Source organism: Mobula hypostoma, chromosome 3, assembly GCF_963921235.1.
Source record: "Mobula hypostoma chromosome 3, sMobHyp1.1, whole genome shotgun sequence".
In the NCBI taxonomy this organism is placed as follows: domain Eukaryota; kingdom Metazoa; phylum Chordata; class Chondrichthyes; order Myliobatiformes; family Myliobatidae; genus Mobula; species Mobula hypostoma.
In genome coordinates this window covers 99,264,624-99,281,480 of record NC_086099.1, presented here as the reverse complement: position 1 = coordinate 99,281,480, position 16,857 = coordinate 99,264,624, and the positions used below count along the sequence as shown (strand labels likewise).

At 40.0% G+C, this 16,857-nt stretch overlaps 1 protein-coding gene across 4 annotated transcripts in view; it reads right to left on the bottom strand.

Moving 5' to 3' along the window:
* wdfy3 (WD repeat and FYVE domain containing 3) overlaps positions 1-16,857 on the bottom strand; it is a 369,321-nt gene that overhangs the window by 75,619 nt on the left and 276,845 nt on the right. For all 4 annotated transcript variants that reach the window (XM_063043525.1, XM_063043526.1, XM_063043527.1 and 1 more), the window contains 2 exons: positions 12,184-12,293; positions 6,412-6,594 (listed from right to left, as the gene is read on the bottom strand). In XM_063043525.1, the coding sequence (XP_062899595.1) occupies positions 6,412-6,594; positions 12,184-12,293 (293 nt within the window). The remainder of the gene's footprint in view (positions 1-6,411; positions 6,595-12,183; positions 12,294-16,857) is intronic.

Sequence of the window (16,857 nt, the reverse complement as noted above, 5' to 3'; positions counted from 1 at the left end):
TCCATACGTGGATTACCATTCTGGTGTTCCAGAGGACCAATTTTGTCCCTTGCAATCCTTTTGCTCGGAACACATCTGTAGAATTCCTTAGGATTCTCCTTCATCTTGTTTGCTAGAGTAACTTCATGCCTTCTTTTAGTCCTCCTGATTTCTTTCTTAAGTGTTCTCATATGTTCCATTTTTTGCATCAAATCTACCACCATCCAGACAGATGATTAGTTAAAAAATCATTCTTAGATGCACACATTTAGTATACAAATAGTAGCTCTGTGTTGTTCTCCATTTCTGAGGTTTTGTTCCACTGATTTCTATTTCCTCACATGGAGCAAAATATATAGCCTCCTCTCTATTGTGCTTTTAGCCTAAATGACTGAGAAAGAATTAAGTCTCATTTTCTCCCTACTGGTTAGAAAAGCTCCATAATGACATAATTTTTGATGGTCAAAATTGGCAAAATTGACAATTTCTTTTGAGAAATTCAGAGTTACAGTTGCAAGAAAAAGTTTGAGAACCCTTTGCAATTACATGGCTTTTGAATTAATTACTCATAAAATGTGGTCTGATCTTCATTTAAGTCACAATAATAGACAAACAGAATTTGGTTAAACTAATAACACACAAACAATTGTACTTCTTTTCATCAATACTGAGTACACCATTGAAACAACCACAGTCTAGGTTCAAAAAAGTATGTGAACTTCTGGGGTAATGCCTTTTACAAAAACTATTTGGAGTCAGGTGTTCATTCAATTCAATGAGATGAGATTGGAGGTGTGGGTTGCAGGGGTGCTCTGCTGCATAAAAAAGACAGACAAAATCAGGATACTGACAGAGCCTGCTTTTCTCAATAAAAATCTGTTTCTGTGCACCATGTCTTGATCAAAACAACTTTCAGAGGACTTTAGAAGAATTGTAGAGATGTACAAAGCTGGAAAAGGCTATAAAAGTATTTCTAAAGATCTGAGTGTTCATCAGTCCACAGCAAGGGAAACTGTCTACTAATGAAAGAAATTCAGTACTGTTCTTACTCTCCCTCGGAGTAGGCGTCCTGCAAAGATCACATCAAGAGCACAACATGCAATGCTGAAGGAAGTGAGAAAGAATACAAGGATAACAGCAAAAGACCTATAGAAGTCTCTTTTCAAGTGTCCACTATAAGAAAAGCATTGAACAAGAATGGTGTTCATGGTAGGACACTGTGGAGGAAACCACTGCTCACCAAAAAAAAAAATTATTGCACATTCCAAGTTTACAAAAGACCACCTGGATATTCCACAATGCTTCTGGGACAATGTTCTGTGGATGGGTGAGACAAAAGTTGAACTTTTTGGCAGAAATGCACACCACTATGTTTGGAGGAAAAAGGGCACTGCACACCAATATTAAAACCTCATCCTAACTGTGAAGCATGGTGGAAGGAGCATCATGGTTTGGGACTGCTTTGCTGCCTCAGGGCTTAACTTGCAATCGTTAAGGGAACAATGAATTCAAAATTGTATCTAGACATTTTACAGGAGAATGTCAGGATAGAAGTTGATGATGCAACAAGACAATGATCAAAAATGCAAGAAAAAATCAACAACAGAATGATTTAAAAAGAAGAAAATTTGTGTTTTGGAATGGCCAAGTCAGAGTCCAAGCCTTAACCCAATTGAGATGCTGTGGCATGACCTGAAGAGGGCAGTACATGCAAGGTATCCCAGAAGTATTGATGAACTGAAACAGTTTTACATGGAGTAATGGTCTACAATTCCACCTTGCTGTTTTGCAAGTCTGATCAGCAGCTACAGGAAATACTTGGTGGAGGTTATTGCTGCTAAAGGAGGTTCTACCAGTTATTAAATACAAAGGTTCACATACTTTTTCCAGCCTAGACTGTGAAAGATTAAACAATGTGTTCAATAAAGACATGAAAGGTACAACTGTCTGTGTATTATTAGTTGAGGCAGATTGTGTTTGTTTATTATTGTGACTTAGATGAAGATCAGACCACATTTTATGAATAATTAATACAGAAAACCAGGTAATTGCAAAGGGTTCACAAACTTTTTCTTGCAACTATATTTGGTGAAAAAATTTGAAACGTAGATATGAGTACTGGCACACTTAAGGATGGACTCTGAGATGCTTGTATCATAGGAATTACTTTTCATCTAACAAGATTCAAGATTGTTTAATTTCATTTCCCTTAAACAAGGGTAAAGGAGAACGGTACAAAAAAACCCTACAAAAGATAAAGAACACAATAATAAAAAACACAGTAAATATAAATACATGAGATAGTATACATAAGCTAGGCTGTACACATAAGGCGATTTACAAGAAATAATAAGTAGTGATGGAGTTAGTGGGTGGGGGAAGTAACAGTTTTTTTCTGGCAGTCCTAGTGTAGCCTCCACCCTGATGAAGGGGACAAACAATTTGTGAGCAGGGTGGGTGGGTGGGATCCTTCATGATGTAACTGGCCCTATTCTAGCATCTTTCTGTATATATGTGGTGGTGGGTAGGCTGATGCCAGTGATGCGTTGGGCATAGAGCATTGTCTGCTGCAGTGCAGCTTCTGTAGCAAGCAGTGATGCACATTTATAGAATGATATATGTATGGATGTGCAAGACCATTCAAAGGTATCAATAAAGTGTGATGGAAACCTCCAGACTTGTCTAAGTGACCTACTTTTCCAACAACAATCAATCAATTTAACATTATCCAGGACAAACTGCTTGACTGACACATCAAATATAACAGTAAATATTCACTTCTTCCACTACTGAATCAGTGTGATTACAGAGCCCAACATCATCAACATGTCATCAAGCTACAGCTTCCAAACTTCAGACTCTTATTCTAGAGGGAGGCAGCAACACCATGCAAACATCACCATTTCCAAGTTCCTTTTAAGTTAACAAACCATTCTAACCTGGGAACAGAAAATCAACACAAAAAACTGAAGATGCTGGAAATCTGAACTAAAAACAGAAATTACTGAAAAAAATACTCAGGCCAGGCACACTACCTATGATGAAGAAACATTTAACGTGTCAGGTCAAAGGCCTTTCATCAGAACTAAAAAGGGAGATCACAAGTTAGTCTAAGTGGCAGATAATGGAGGAGAGGGCAATGGATGGAGCAAAATGAACACTTATAACATGTTGAAGTAACTTAGTCACTACATGGACATGTTAAACTCCTTTAAGAGCCAAGGAAGATTTTATCCTTGATGCCTGAACCATGAAGAATAACTGAGCTCAGGCTCAGGACACTATAACTGAGCTGTCATAGAAAAGTACAGCACAGAAACAGGTCTTTCAACCCATCAAGTCCATGCCAAAACCTTTGAAACTGCCTACTCCCACCGACCTGCACTGAGAATATAGCCCTCTGTACCTCTACGATCCATGTGCCTATCCAAACTTTGCTTAAATGTTGAAATTGAGCTCGCATGCACCACTTGTGCTGGTAGTTCATTCTACACTTACATGACTCTCGAGTGAAGAAGTTTCCCCTCATGTTCCCTTTAAACTTTTCCCCTTTCACCCTTAATCATGACCTCTGGTTGTGATCCCACACTAACTCAGTGAAAGAAAACCTATTTGTATTTACCCTATGTATACCACATATAATTCTTAATAGCTCTATCAAACCTCCTCTCAATCTTCTACATTCTAAGGAATAAAGTCCTAACCTATTCAATCTTTCCTTATAACTCAAGTCCTCCAGACCTAGCAACATCCTTGTAAATTTTCTCTGTACTCTTTCCATTTTATTTACACTTTTCCTGTAGGTAGATGACCAAAACTGCACACAACACGGCAAATTAGACCTCACCAACATCTTACACACTTATACTTATGAATGCCAATATGCCAAAAGCTTTCTTTACGACCCTATCTACCTATGACAGATTCCATTTTCAATAAATTATGGACCTATATTGCTATATCCTTTTGTTCTACCACACTCCTCAGTTCCCTACCATTCACTGCTTAAGACCTACCCTGGTTAGTCCTACTGAAGTCCAACTTCGCAGATGACAGCATTAAATTCCATCTGCCATTTTTCAGCCCATTTTGCCTGATCCAGATCTCTCTGCAAGTCTACCTCAATGTCCACCCCCCAGTTTTGGTGTCATCTGCAAGTTTGCTAATCCAGTTAACCACATTATCAACCAAATCGTTGACATAGATGACAAACAACAACAGACGCAGCACTGATCCCTGCTGCACTCCACTAATCACAGGCCCCCAGTCAGAGAGGCAACCATCTACCACCACTCTGGCTTCTCCCACAAGGCCAATGTCGAATGCAATTTACAACCTCATCTTGAATGCCAAGCAACTGAACCTTCTTGACCAGCCTCCCAAGTGGGACCTTGTTAAATGCCTTGCTAAAGATCATGCAGACAACATCCACTGCCTTGCTCTCATCAACTTTCTCAAAAAACCTCTACAAGATTGGTTACACATGACCAACCACGCACAAAAACATGCTATCCTTAATCAGTTCATGTCTATCCAAAACACTTATATATCCAGTCCCTTAGATACCTTCCAATAACTTTCCCACTACTGATGTCAGACTCACCAGCCTATAATTTCCTGGTTTATGATTAGAGCCTTTCTTGAACAGCAGAACAACACTGGCTATCCTCCAATCATCTGGTACCTCTCCTGTCACTAAGGGTGATTTAAATATCTCTGCTAGGCCCCCAGCAATATCTGCACTTGCCTCCCATAGGGCCCGAGGGTACACCTTGTCAGGCCCTGGAGATTTATCCACCTGGATTTGCCTCAAGACAGCATACACCTCCTCCTCTCTAATCTGTATAGGGTCCACAAAGTTGATGCTGCTTTGCCTCACTTCTATAGACTGTGTCTGTCTCTTGAGTAAATAAAGATGCAAAAAAATTATTTTAAATCTTACCCATCTTTTTTGGCTCCATACATAGATTACCATTCCGCTCTTCCAAAGCACCAATTTTGTCCCTGCAATTCTTTTGCTCTTAACTTATCTGTAGAATACCTTAGGATTCTCCTTCACCTTGTCTGCTTGGGCAACCTCATGCCTTTCTTTTTCAGCCATTCTGATTTCTTTCTCTTGCATTTCATATTCTCCAAAAGCACCTCATTTGTTCCTACTTGCCCATACCTACTATGCACCTATTTTTTCCTTAAACAGGGCCTTAATATCTCTTGAAAACCAAGTCAGCCAGAAAGAGAAAATTAGAGGTGTTTTTGTCATAGAATATTCTCCATCTGCTTGAATAAACACAACTCCATTAATACTTAAAAGTCTTGGTACCCAAGAAAAAAATACCCATAAATCATCACCATAAGATCCTAAGCTCTTATTTAATATATCAACGAGGCACAGATACGAAAGCATTGTTTCCATATTGCATTGCAACTACCATGGTTTTGTGCGTCAAACCTATTACCTTTGGCATTTAAAAAAGACAGGAGTCTCACAGATATGGGAACTTGCTACTTTTAAGGTCCATTCCACGTCACATATTTCCAAGTCTACGTAGCATTTTTGCCTCATTAGCCCAGGGCAAAATAGTGCACTCTACCAGCAAGAACTGAGGGAGTAACTTCTACCTCAACCTTCTCACTACCCCGCCAGCCAGGGGTACCCCTGACTTAACTAGTAAGAAGAAACGAGCCTGACCAGCCCTTGAGAAGCTTCCTCACCCTAGAATTACAAAATTCAAGTTGTATTGAAGGTGCATTTGTGTTTTAAATGTATACACGATAATCCTAAAGTGCAGAAACTGTTTTTAAACTAAGACAAATCTAACAAATATTGATTTCACTCAATTTTTGTAAATAATGACAGTGTATTTCAGGTGTGCACTTGCTCTTATCCTCCTTCCAGCTGAGAGGACAGGTTGCGAAATAAGAATTTGGGACATTAATAAGGTGAAAAGAAGAATTAAGAAGTTATTTAAATCTCCTGACTCCCAATTAGTTGATAGATTAGTATTTGCACACATTAAACACTACACAATGAAATGCTATCCAGTTATAAATCCTTGTTGTCCTCTTGGTCAATCACTCAAAAACTTCGATAATATATTTGTGTTTCGCATCAATGCATTTAAAAAATCAATTACATTCATTTTCACCAACTGATAAATTGTTTTCAGTTAATTATAAAATTACTCAACTAAAAATTACCTTTTTGGAAATTCACAATATTTAACATTCCTTTCACCTTACTAATCACATCTCTAAACCAGCTGTCAGAACTTACAGCTTAATCAAAATACCAGAAACAGTTAAATCAAAATTATTAATGCCTTTTTGTTCTATTTCTAATGATTCTTGCAATAATAAAAGAAGATTGTTTACACATCACCAATTGTCTATATCTATGACCATTTCACTTCAAATTAATTTTATGGATCTTACCCATATGATTTTGCCAGCACTTTAAAGCAGCATCTTCAATGAGTGGCCGAGCTGTAGATAAGTCCACCAGTCCACGCTCATTTGTAGGTAGTGTTACTTTGAAAATCTCCTCAAGAGCTTGTTTTTTACTAACTATTAGTTCAGTCCAAACCCGATTCACAGCCTTGAGAAGAAGCTGTCGGCCTAAAATTAGAAATGGTAAATTAAAATGCAATTGATCTCAAATGTGATATTTTCAGAAATATTGTGCAGTTCATATAAAATCAGCTAAAATACAAGTCTCTTACTTATTCTTGTTGGTGCTCCTAGTCCGTTAGCATATTTATTTTCAGACATTTTTGATTTTAAGTTAACTTGTTTGATTATAGTTGGTCAAAATTAGATTTAAAACTAGTATTTTAGAAACATATATGGTGGTACATTGCAGGAATCTGCTACACAGGTCAAGGAACAAGTACAAGGGAGTGGAGTACTAAATTCCACAAACATCTTGGATTTTCTTATTTTTCCTTTATTTTCCCAAAGAAAATGATCACTTGTTTTAAAAAATATTATGTATTGGCATCTACTGTATTTTCTCGGTAGTTATTGAAAAACATTTATTTTCTTAGCACCCTGATTGTAGCCACATAACTTTGTGCAGATTTTTTAATACTAGAAAATGTTGATTTTTTTTAGATTATTTAGATTGTGAGGACACACAGTCCTTGCTTATTGCCATTTAGTAATGCATGCATTAAGAAATGATACAATGTTCCTCCAGTATAATATCACAGAAACACAAGACAGACCAAGACTAAAAAACTGACAAAAACCACATAATTATAACATATAGTTACAACAGTGCAAAACAATACTGTAATTTGATAAAGAGCAGACCATGGGCACGGTAAAAAAAAGTCTCAAAGTCTCGCAAGTCCCATCATCTCGCGCAGACAGTAGAAGGAAGAAAACTCTCCCTGCCATGAACCTCTAGTGCCACAAACTTGCCGATGCAGCACCCTGTAAGCACCCAACCACAGCCGACTCGAGTCCGTCCGAAAACTTCGAGCTTCCGACCAGCCCTCCAACACCGAGCATCATCTCTGCCAAGCGCTTCGATCCCAACCCCAGCCACCAAGCAACAGGCAAAGCCGAGGATTTGGGGCCTTCCCTTCCAAAAGTTTCTCCAGATGTTCCTCTGTGCTTCTCACATCTGTCTCCATCAAATCAGGATTGTGCACAGCATCCTACTCGACAAATACAGATATCATTCACCGGAGAGGCCGCGCGCACTGTATCGCGTCGTCATCTTCTCCTCCCCCTTTTGAAATGTTAGTTTCCAATATTAAGTTCTAATCAACAAGCTCCAAAACCTAGGCCTCTGTACTTCCCTCTGCAACTGGATCCTTGACTTCCCCACTGAGAGACCACGGTCAGTGCAGATCGGAAATCACATCTACTGCTTGCTGGTAATCAACAGTAGCAGTCTTCAAGGATGCATGCTTAACCCACCACTCTACTCTCTCTACACCCATAAATGCGTAGTTCGGCGCAACTCAAACATCATCCATAGATTTGCCAACATCAACTATCGTTCGCAGAATTTCAGATGGTGACAAGGTGGCAGACAGGAATGAAATAGATCAGCTGGTTGAGTAGTGTTGCAACAACAACTATGCCTTAATTGTGGATTTCAGGAGGAGAAGTCGTGGGAACACACACCACCTTCACTGAGCGATTAGCAGTGGAAAGGGTGAGCATTTTCAAGTTCTGGGTAATAACATCGCTGAAGATCTATCTTCAACATATTGATGCAACTACAAAGAAAGCACAACAGTAGCTATATTGCAATAGGAGTTTGAGGAGACTGTTATGTCACCAAAGACACTCACAAATTTCTCCAGATGTACGATGGCGAGCATTGTAACTGGTTGCATCAGTCTGGTATGGACAGGCCATCACACAGGATCAGAAAAAGCTGCAGAAAGCTGTAAATTCAGCCAGCTCTATTATGGGCACTAGACATCCAATCATCGATGCTTCTAAAAGGTGGCATTCATCATTGAGGATCCCCATCACCCAGGACTTACTCTCATTTTATTGCTACTATCAAGGAGGAAGTACAGGAGCCTGAAGGCACACAACTGAAGGTTTCAGGAACAGCTTCTTCCCCTCTGCCATCAGCTTTCTGAATGGACAATGAATCCATGAATTCAACCTTTTCTTTTTGCGTGTGCCTGCGTGCGCGTCTGCGTGTCCGTGATGATGTCTTTTTCATAGCTTTTTACAAGGCTCAGAGTGAGAGAGAGAGACTATGTGGCGTGGCACTCCTCACACAGACACTTCCGCAGTATTTTCCCTTTATTTTACGAAGTCAAGTTGTGACCTCCACACTCAACTCGGCATGGATGGAAAGCGTGCTCGGGGGCGGACCCGACTAGTTTCAAATCCGGGAACCTCTGCTCCCGGGTCCGGTCCCGATGTCATTGTGCCACCAGCCGGCCCCCATGAATTCAACCTTACTACTTTCTTCCTTGCTCTTTTTGCACATTTATATATAATTGCAATTTATAGATGTTTTTATTATTATGTATTGCAATGTACTGCTGCGGCAAAACAACAAATTTCGCAACATAAGCCAGAGATATTAAGTCTGATTCTGATAAACCACATCAGACAAACAAAACATTCCCAAATTAAAGGTGCTACCTGAATATAGCAAGCTTGGTAAAACAGGTTTTAAGGAGGATTTTACAATTGGGAAAAATGGTTATTTCAAAATGCAGAAAAGCTTGTTATGGGCTCGGTATCACTCAGCAATATCATTCAAAGAATCATCTGTGTTCCAAAATTAATGTTTTCATCATCACCTCTAATCCATAAAATGACTTTGTGTTCTCATACCAGTTATCAACCATCTAGCCTTAAGTATGAGTCAAAATTAAACAAATGGAAGACCAGAAATAAAAGTAGGAAATCCCAGAAATACTCAGCAGGATTAAGTTGCATTTGTGGAAGGAGGAAAAGAGTTAATATTTCAGTTCTAAGACCCTTTATCAGAATTGGGGAAAGAAAGGAAAGTTAGTTTTAAGTTGCAGAGAGTATGAGGGAAGGATGTTAATACACTGGCATAAAATGGGTGCTGTAGCTCCCTCAATGTTCTAGTGACTCCCGTACAATCGGATTCACTAATGCTGCTTATATGGAGTTTGCAGTTACTCCTCACAGTCACATAGAAACATAGAAAATAGGTGCAGGAGTAGGCCATTCCGCCCTTCAAGCCTGCACCGCCATTCACTATGATCATGGCTGATCATCCAACTCAGAACCCTGTACCTGCCCTCCCCTCCATACCCCCGATCCCTTTAGCCACAAGGGCCATATCTAACTCTCTCTTAAATATAGCCAATGAACTGGCCTCAATTGTTTCCTATGGCAGAGAATTCCACAGATTCACCACTCTCTGTGTGAAGAGGTTTTTCCTCATTTCAGTCCTAAAAGGCTTCCCCTTTATCCTCAAACTCTGACCCCTCGTTCTGGACTTCCCCAACATCGGGAACAATCTTCCTGCATCTAGCCTGTCCAATCTCTTTAGGATTTTATACGTTTCAATCAGATCTCCCCTCAATCTTCTAAATTCCAATGAGTATAAGCCTAGTTCATCCAGTCTTTCATCATATGAAAGTCCTGCCATCCCAGAAATCAAACTGGTGAACCTTCTTTGTACTCCCTCTATGGCAAGGATGTCTTTCCTCAGATTAGGGGACCAAAACTGCACACAATACTCCAGGTGTGGTCTCACCAAGGTCTTGTACAACTGCAGTAGTACCTCCCTGCTCCTGTACTCGAAACCTCTTGCTATAAATGCCAGCATACCATTCGCCTTTTTCACCGCCTGCTGTACCTGCATGCCCACTTTCAATGACTGGTGTATAATGACACCCAGGTCTCATTGCACCTCCCTTTTTCCTAATCGGCCACTATTCAGATAATAATCTGTTTTCCTGTTTTTGCCACCAAAGTGGATAACTTCACATTTATCCACATTAAATTGCATCTGCCATGAATTTGCCCACTCACCCAACCTATCCAAGTCACCCTGCATCCTCTTAGCATCCTCCTCACAGCTAACGCTGCCGCCTAGCTTCGGGTCATCCGCAAACTTGGTTTTAATGCTGCATTTAATTCCCTCATCCAAGTCATTAATATATATTGTAAACAACTAGGGTCCCAGCACTGAGCCTTGCGGTACCCCACTAGTCACTGCCTGCCATTCTGAAAAGGTCCTGTTTATTCCCACTCTTTGCTTCCTGTCTGCCAACCAATTCTCTATCCACATCAATACCTTACCCCCAATACCGCGTGCTGTAAGTTTGCACACTAATCTCCTGTGTGGGACCTTGTCAAAAGCCTTTTGAAAATCCAAATATACCACATCCACTGGTTCTCCCCTATCCACTCTACTAGTTACATCCTCAAAAAATTCCATGAGATTCGTCAGACATGATCTTCCTTTCACAAATCCATGCTTTGTCCGATGATTTCACCGCTTTCCAAATGTGCTGTTATCATATCTTTGATAACTGACTCTAGCAGTTTCCCCACCACCGATGTTAGGCTAACCGGTCTATAATTCCCTGGTTTCTCTCTCCCTCCTTTTTTAAAAATTGGGGTTACATTAGCCACCCTCCAATCCTCAGGAACTAGTCCAGAATCTAAAGAGTTTGAAAAATTATCACTAATGCATCCACTATTTCTTGGGCTACTTCTTTAAGCACTCTGGGATGCAGACCATCTGGCCCTGGGGATTTATCTGCCTTTAATCCCTTCAATTTACCTAACACCACTTCCCTACTAATATGTATTTCCCTCAGTTCCTCCATCCCTCTGTCCCCTACTATTTCCGGAAGATTATTTATGTCCTCCTTAGTGAAGACAGAACCAAAGTAATTATTCAATTGGTCTGCCATGTCCTCCTTGCTCCCCATAATCAATTCACCTGTTTCTGTCTGTAGGGGACCTACATTTGTCTTAACCAATCTTTTTCTTTTCACATATCTATTAAAGCTTTTACAGTCAGTTTTTATGTTCCCTGCCAGTTTTCTCTCATAATCTTTTTTCCCCTTCCTAATTAAGCCCTTTGTCCTCCTCTGCTGAACCCTGAATTTCTCCCAGTCCTCAGGTGAGCCACTGTTTCTGGCTAATTTGTATGCTTCTTCTTTGGAATTGATACTATCCTTAATTTCCCTTGTCAGCCACGGGTGCACTACCTTCCTTGATTTATTCTTTTGCCAAACTGGGATAAACAATTGTTGTAGTTCATCCATGAGATCTTTAAATGCTTGCCATTGCATATCTACCGTCAACCCTTTAAGTGTCATTTGCCAGTCTATCTTAGCTAATTCACGTTTCATACCTTCCAAGTTACCCTTCTTTAAGTTCAGAACCTTTGTTTCTGAATTAACGTGGGTTATCTCTAAGTATTTCAGTTTCCATCCAGATCCAAGGGAACATTGCTCGGTAAATAAATCAGTGAAATTCTTCGAGAGGAAATAACTGCTAAGCTATGAAGGCAGTGAAAATCACAAATAAAAAGGAAAAGCTCATTGGCCACATGCATAATGTAATAAATAATTTGGACATGCTATTGCTTTCTTTGTTATGTTCCAGCAACTAATTCTTCAAAATTTACTTGACTATAGTCAGCACAGAGAAGGAGTGAAAAGTCCAGGAAAGTTGTAAACCGAAGAGTTAAATAATGTAATTGGAAAATTTTAATTCATGATTTACCTTCACTAATATCTTGACTATGAGTTCCATCTGGTTCGAGATCAGAAGGTATCATGACGTGCCATGTTGTCATTCTGGCTTCTGCTTCCAGACCAAACCCCTCAAGACTACTGCAAGAATTAGAAAACACATTCATAATATCAGTGCTTTTATGTCAAATGTGGAGACGATACATTTTGTGTTCCTGCAAAATATGGATTATATAAACCCCTGCATAATTTAAGCAACTAAGTTCTGATAATATCCAAAGTAACATTGCCAAAAAAAAAAATTTGCAACCAGCTCAATCACAAAAATGATTAATCTTCCAGGATCCACACAATTTTCACCATTATGCATTGAACTAATCTAAAGTCAACTATACCACTAATACTGACAAATACATACCACCTGTCATATTGTAAAATGTTTCCGCACTTTCCAATGGCAGTTCTCATCACCAATATTTCAGGATTAAAACCTGACATTTCATTTGGAGGTATGTAGAAGAAAAACAGAAAATGAGGCGAGAAAAGATGAAACAGAATAGTAGGAACAGTATTGGCTGTTTTGCATGAGCTATTTACAGAAGGCAAAAAGGATTAACAGAAGGCCACGAAAGCCTTGGAATAATTGACTCCTCGAGGCAACAAAAGCAGTCATTAAGTAATTGCAGGATAGGTGCAGGTGATGTTGCAAAGCAAGAGTATCATCCTTTTACACTTACGTATGGGATACAGGCATTGCTGGCAGAATAACGTTTAAACGTGCTCCCCCAACAGCCTTTGAGAAACTAGTAACAACATACCTTCTCCAACACTGCAGTCCTTATGAAGAAGGTTTGATAGACACTTGCAATATTTTAACCCTGTGACAAGAATGAAGATATACTCACAAGTGAAAATGCTACCCCTAATACAAATACGGGAGAAGTGATGGTGCGGTGATATTAATAATCTAGATACCCAAAGTCCTGAGGATCTGGGTTGAGTCCCACTGCAGCAGATGGCGCTAAATTCAAATTCAAAGATAACCATGAAAACAACTGTTGACTGCTCTACAGATCCATCTGATTCACTGATGTCTTATAGGGGAAGAAATCCGCCATGCTTTCCTGGCATCGACATATACATAGACCCACAGCAATATGGTTAACTTTTAACTGTCCCCTGAAGTGGCCCAGCAATTAATTCAGTTATAATGAAAGCTACAAGGAAATACAACTGGACAGATCACCTAGAAATGACCTGTTAACTCCTATTGGCAACTGAGGGCCTCTGCCAAAATTGGGAAAACTATCTCACAGACTTGTCAAGCAACAGTCTGACAATGTTATAATCAACAGAAATCATTCCTTACAAATGACGTCCCAAACGCCACCATCTTCATCCCTGGGCATGACCTATTCCACCAGCAGAACAGACTGAGCTGAAGTGGTGACACAGAAGTATACAGTTGGGAAGGCACAATCCTGAGGCTCCTCAACGTTGAATCTGGATCCCATGAAATCCCATGACATCAGATTAAAAATGTGCCAAGAAACCTTTTGCTGGTTCCCACCTAACGTCCCCCTTGGCTGATTGATCAATTCCACACCATGTAGAAAGTTATTTGGAGGAAGCACTGAGAGTGGTAAAGGTGCAGAACACACTCTGGTGTGGGATTTCAACTTCCATTACAAAGAGTGGCTTAGTATCACCACTAGTGACCAAGCAACATTGCCATTAGATTTTGTCTGCATCAGGTAGTGAGGTAACTAACAAGGGAAAAACCCATCACAAATAGGAGAAAATCTGCAGATGCTGGAAATCCAAGCAACACACACAAAATGCTGGAAAATCTCAGCAGGTCAGGCAGCATCTAGGAAAAGAGTACAGTTGACGTTTCAGGCCGAAACCCCTGCAAAGTTGACTGTACTTTTTTCCTAGGTGCTGCCTGGCCTGCTGAGTTCCTCCAGTATGTGTGTGTTGCAAGGGGAAAAACCTATCCTTGTCCCCACCAATCTACCCGTCGCAGATGTATCTATCCACAACAGTTATTGGAAGGTATTCTAAGGAATCAGATAAATAAGTATTTATACAGACAGGGACTGATTTGGGATAGTCGACATGGCTTTATGAGTGGTAGCTCATGACCAATCTACAAGAGTTTTTCGAGGAAGTTACCAGGAAAATTGATGTAGGAAAAGTAATGGATTTTGTCCACATGGACTTTAGCAAGGCCTTTAACTAGGTTCTGCATGGGACGTTGGTCAAGAAGGTTCAGTTAATTGGCATTTTGGATGGGGTACTAAATTGGATTTGACTTCAGCTTGAAGCTAGAGAGTGGTATTTGATGGTTGCCTCTTTGATTGGAGGCTGGTAACTAGTGTTGTGCTGCAGGGATAGGGGCAGGGTCCATTACTGTAGATGACAGAGTACCATGTAAAAGTCTTAGGCACATACATAGCTAGGGTGGCTAAGACTTGCATAGTACTGTATTCGTTAATGTGGAGCAGAAAGAGAGTTTGTAAATCTGGTGGGAGCAAGAGATGTTATGAATGGCGAGGCTGGAGAGCTGTGGTAAGGGTGTGGAACAGGTGGCAGAGAAGGAGTGCCGGGGCAGGAGGTGGCGTGGGTGCTCGACACACTCAGCCCTGAACCATCAGGCAAAGTCACTTGATTCCAAACAATTGGTTTATTGATCTTTATAGAATGTCTCTCTGGTGCTTCCTGCTCCCTCCCTCTCCCTTCTCCCTTTCCCAACCATGATTCCCCTCTCCCTGCCCCCTTCCCACTCTCAGTCCACAATAGAGAACCATATCAGTATCTGGTTTATCATCACTCACACATGTCATGGTTTCCTTTTTTTGGCAGCAGCAGTACAGAGTAATAAACAAAATGACTACAGTACTGGGCAAAAGCCAGTACTAGATGACAATGATCTAGATGACAATGTGATTAACTGGATCAGCATATTTACAAACGACACTAAAATTGGGGGCATACTGGACAGAGAGGAAGACTATCAAAGCTTGCAGCGGGATCTGGACAGATGGAAAAATGGTCTGAAAATGGCAGATGAAACTTAATGCAGATAAGTGTAAGATTTTGCAGTTTAGGAGTACAACCAGGGTAAGACTTACACAGTGAGCAGTAGAGCACTGAGGAGAACAGCAGTACTGAACAATCTGGAGAACAGTAGTACTGAACAATCTGGGTATACAAATTCATAATTCCCTAGAAAGTGCTGTCACAGTAGATAAAGTCATAAAGAGAGCTTTTGGCACTTTGGTCTTCATTGTTCTTCATAAATCAAATTATTTAGTACAGGAGTTTTGACGTTATGCTGAGGTTGTATAAGACATTGGTGAGGCCTAATTTGGAGTATCATGTGCAGTTCTGGTCACTTACCCACAGGACAGGTGTCATTAACATCGAAAGAAGGCAGAGAAAATTTACAAGTATGTTGTCAGGACTGGAGGACCTGAAATAGGTTAGGACTTTATTTCCTAGTGCATAGTATTATTTGTAAATTCAAAACATTAAACTAATTCAAAGGAAGTTGCAGGGAGTCTGAAATGTGGCTGTGAGGCGTGCATATATCACATGGTAGTGTTATGATGTATGCAATTAACAGATTTTTACACATAATCCGTATTAATTATTCAAATGAACAAGAATGCTTAAACAATGTATATATACACAAATATTAAATATTTGATATATTAAAATATTGAATAGTATTGAAATATTAAATACACAACCCTGCTTAGCTATAAACAACTCAGTAGAGAATGTATCTCAATTATATACAATAGAATATTATATAATGTTATATACAGACATTCACAGCATAGTAAATTTTAAATTGTTTCATTCAGGCCGAAAGATTTCATTACTGTGGAAGATTTCTTGCTCTAGTGGGATAATATCTTTCCTGACAAGGGAGGTCACTCCGCTTGGCAGGTGTGACTTGTTGCAGTGAAACAATCTCAGGTTCTGGGGTCCCCTCCGTGCTTGTTGTAGGAGTTGACTCTGGGACTGCAGGAAGTGGTTCTGACAGCTCTGGACACCTTTCTTCTCCTTTTCCCTATCGCTCGATCTCTTTCTATCCCTTTCTTTTTTCTTTCTCATGTTCCTTCTCTTTCACACAATTCTCCTTCTCATCCACATCCTTTCCCTTCATCTCTTCCCTCTGTTTTCTTCTAGTTTATACACCTTGATCTTGGGAAGGTCCATGGAGTTCACTGGAGTATTCTCTTAATCCTTCCATTGTTCCCTTTAAAATCTGATCTCTCCTCTTGGTTTCCACATCTGATCAATCCTCTGTTTTCTTATCTCCATCGACTCCTTTCTTCTTGGCCTTCCATTCATCCAGCTGGACTTTGGTCTTTGCATCTACTTTTACAAGCAGCATTTTGTCTCCCACTTGAAGTTCATGCAATAGCCTTGATGCTCACAGAGTAGATTCTGGTTCTTCATACTTATAAAACCCAATGCTTGCTACTTTCCTGAATCTCCTTGAATTTTCTTCCAGCTTAAAACCAAGACTCATTTTGCAAGTAACTACTTAATTAACAGATCAGAAGCTTTTTCAGATATGTTGCCTACAAAAATTGTTGTAGTTGAACCAAAGGTCACTTTGACACTTCCTCTGAGCAGTATGGTCCTCCTTTGGACCAATATGCTTTCCTACCAGAGGCATAGAGGTGGG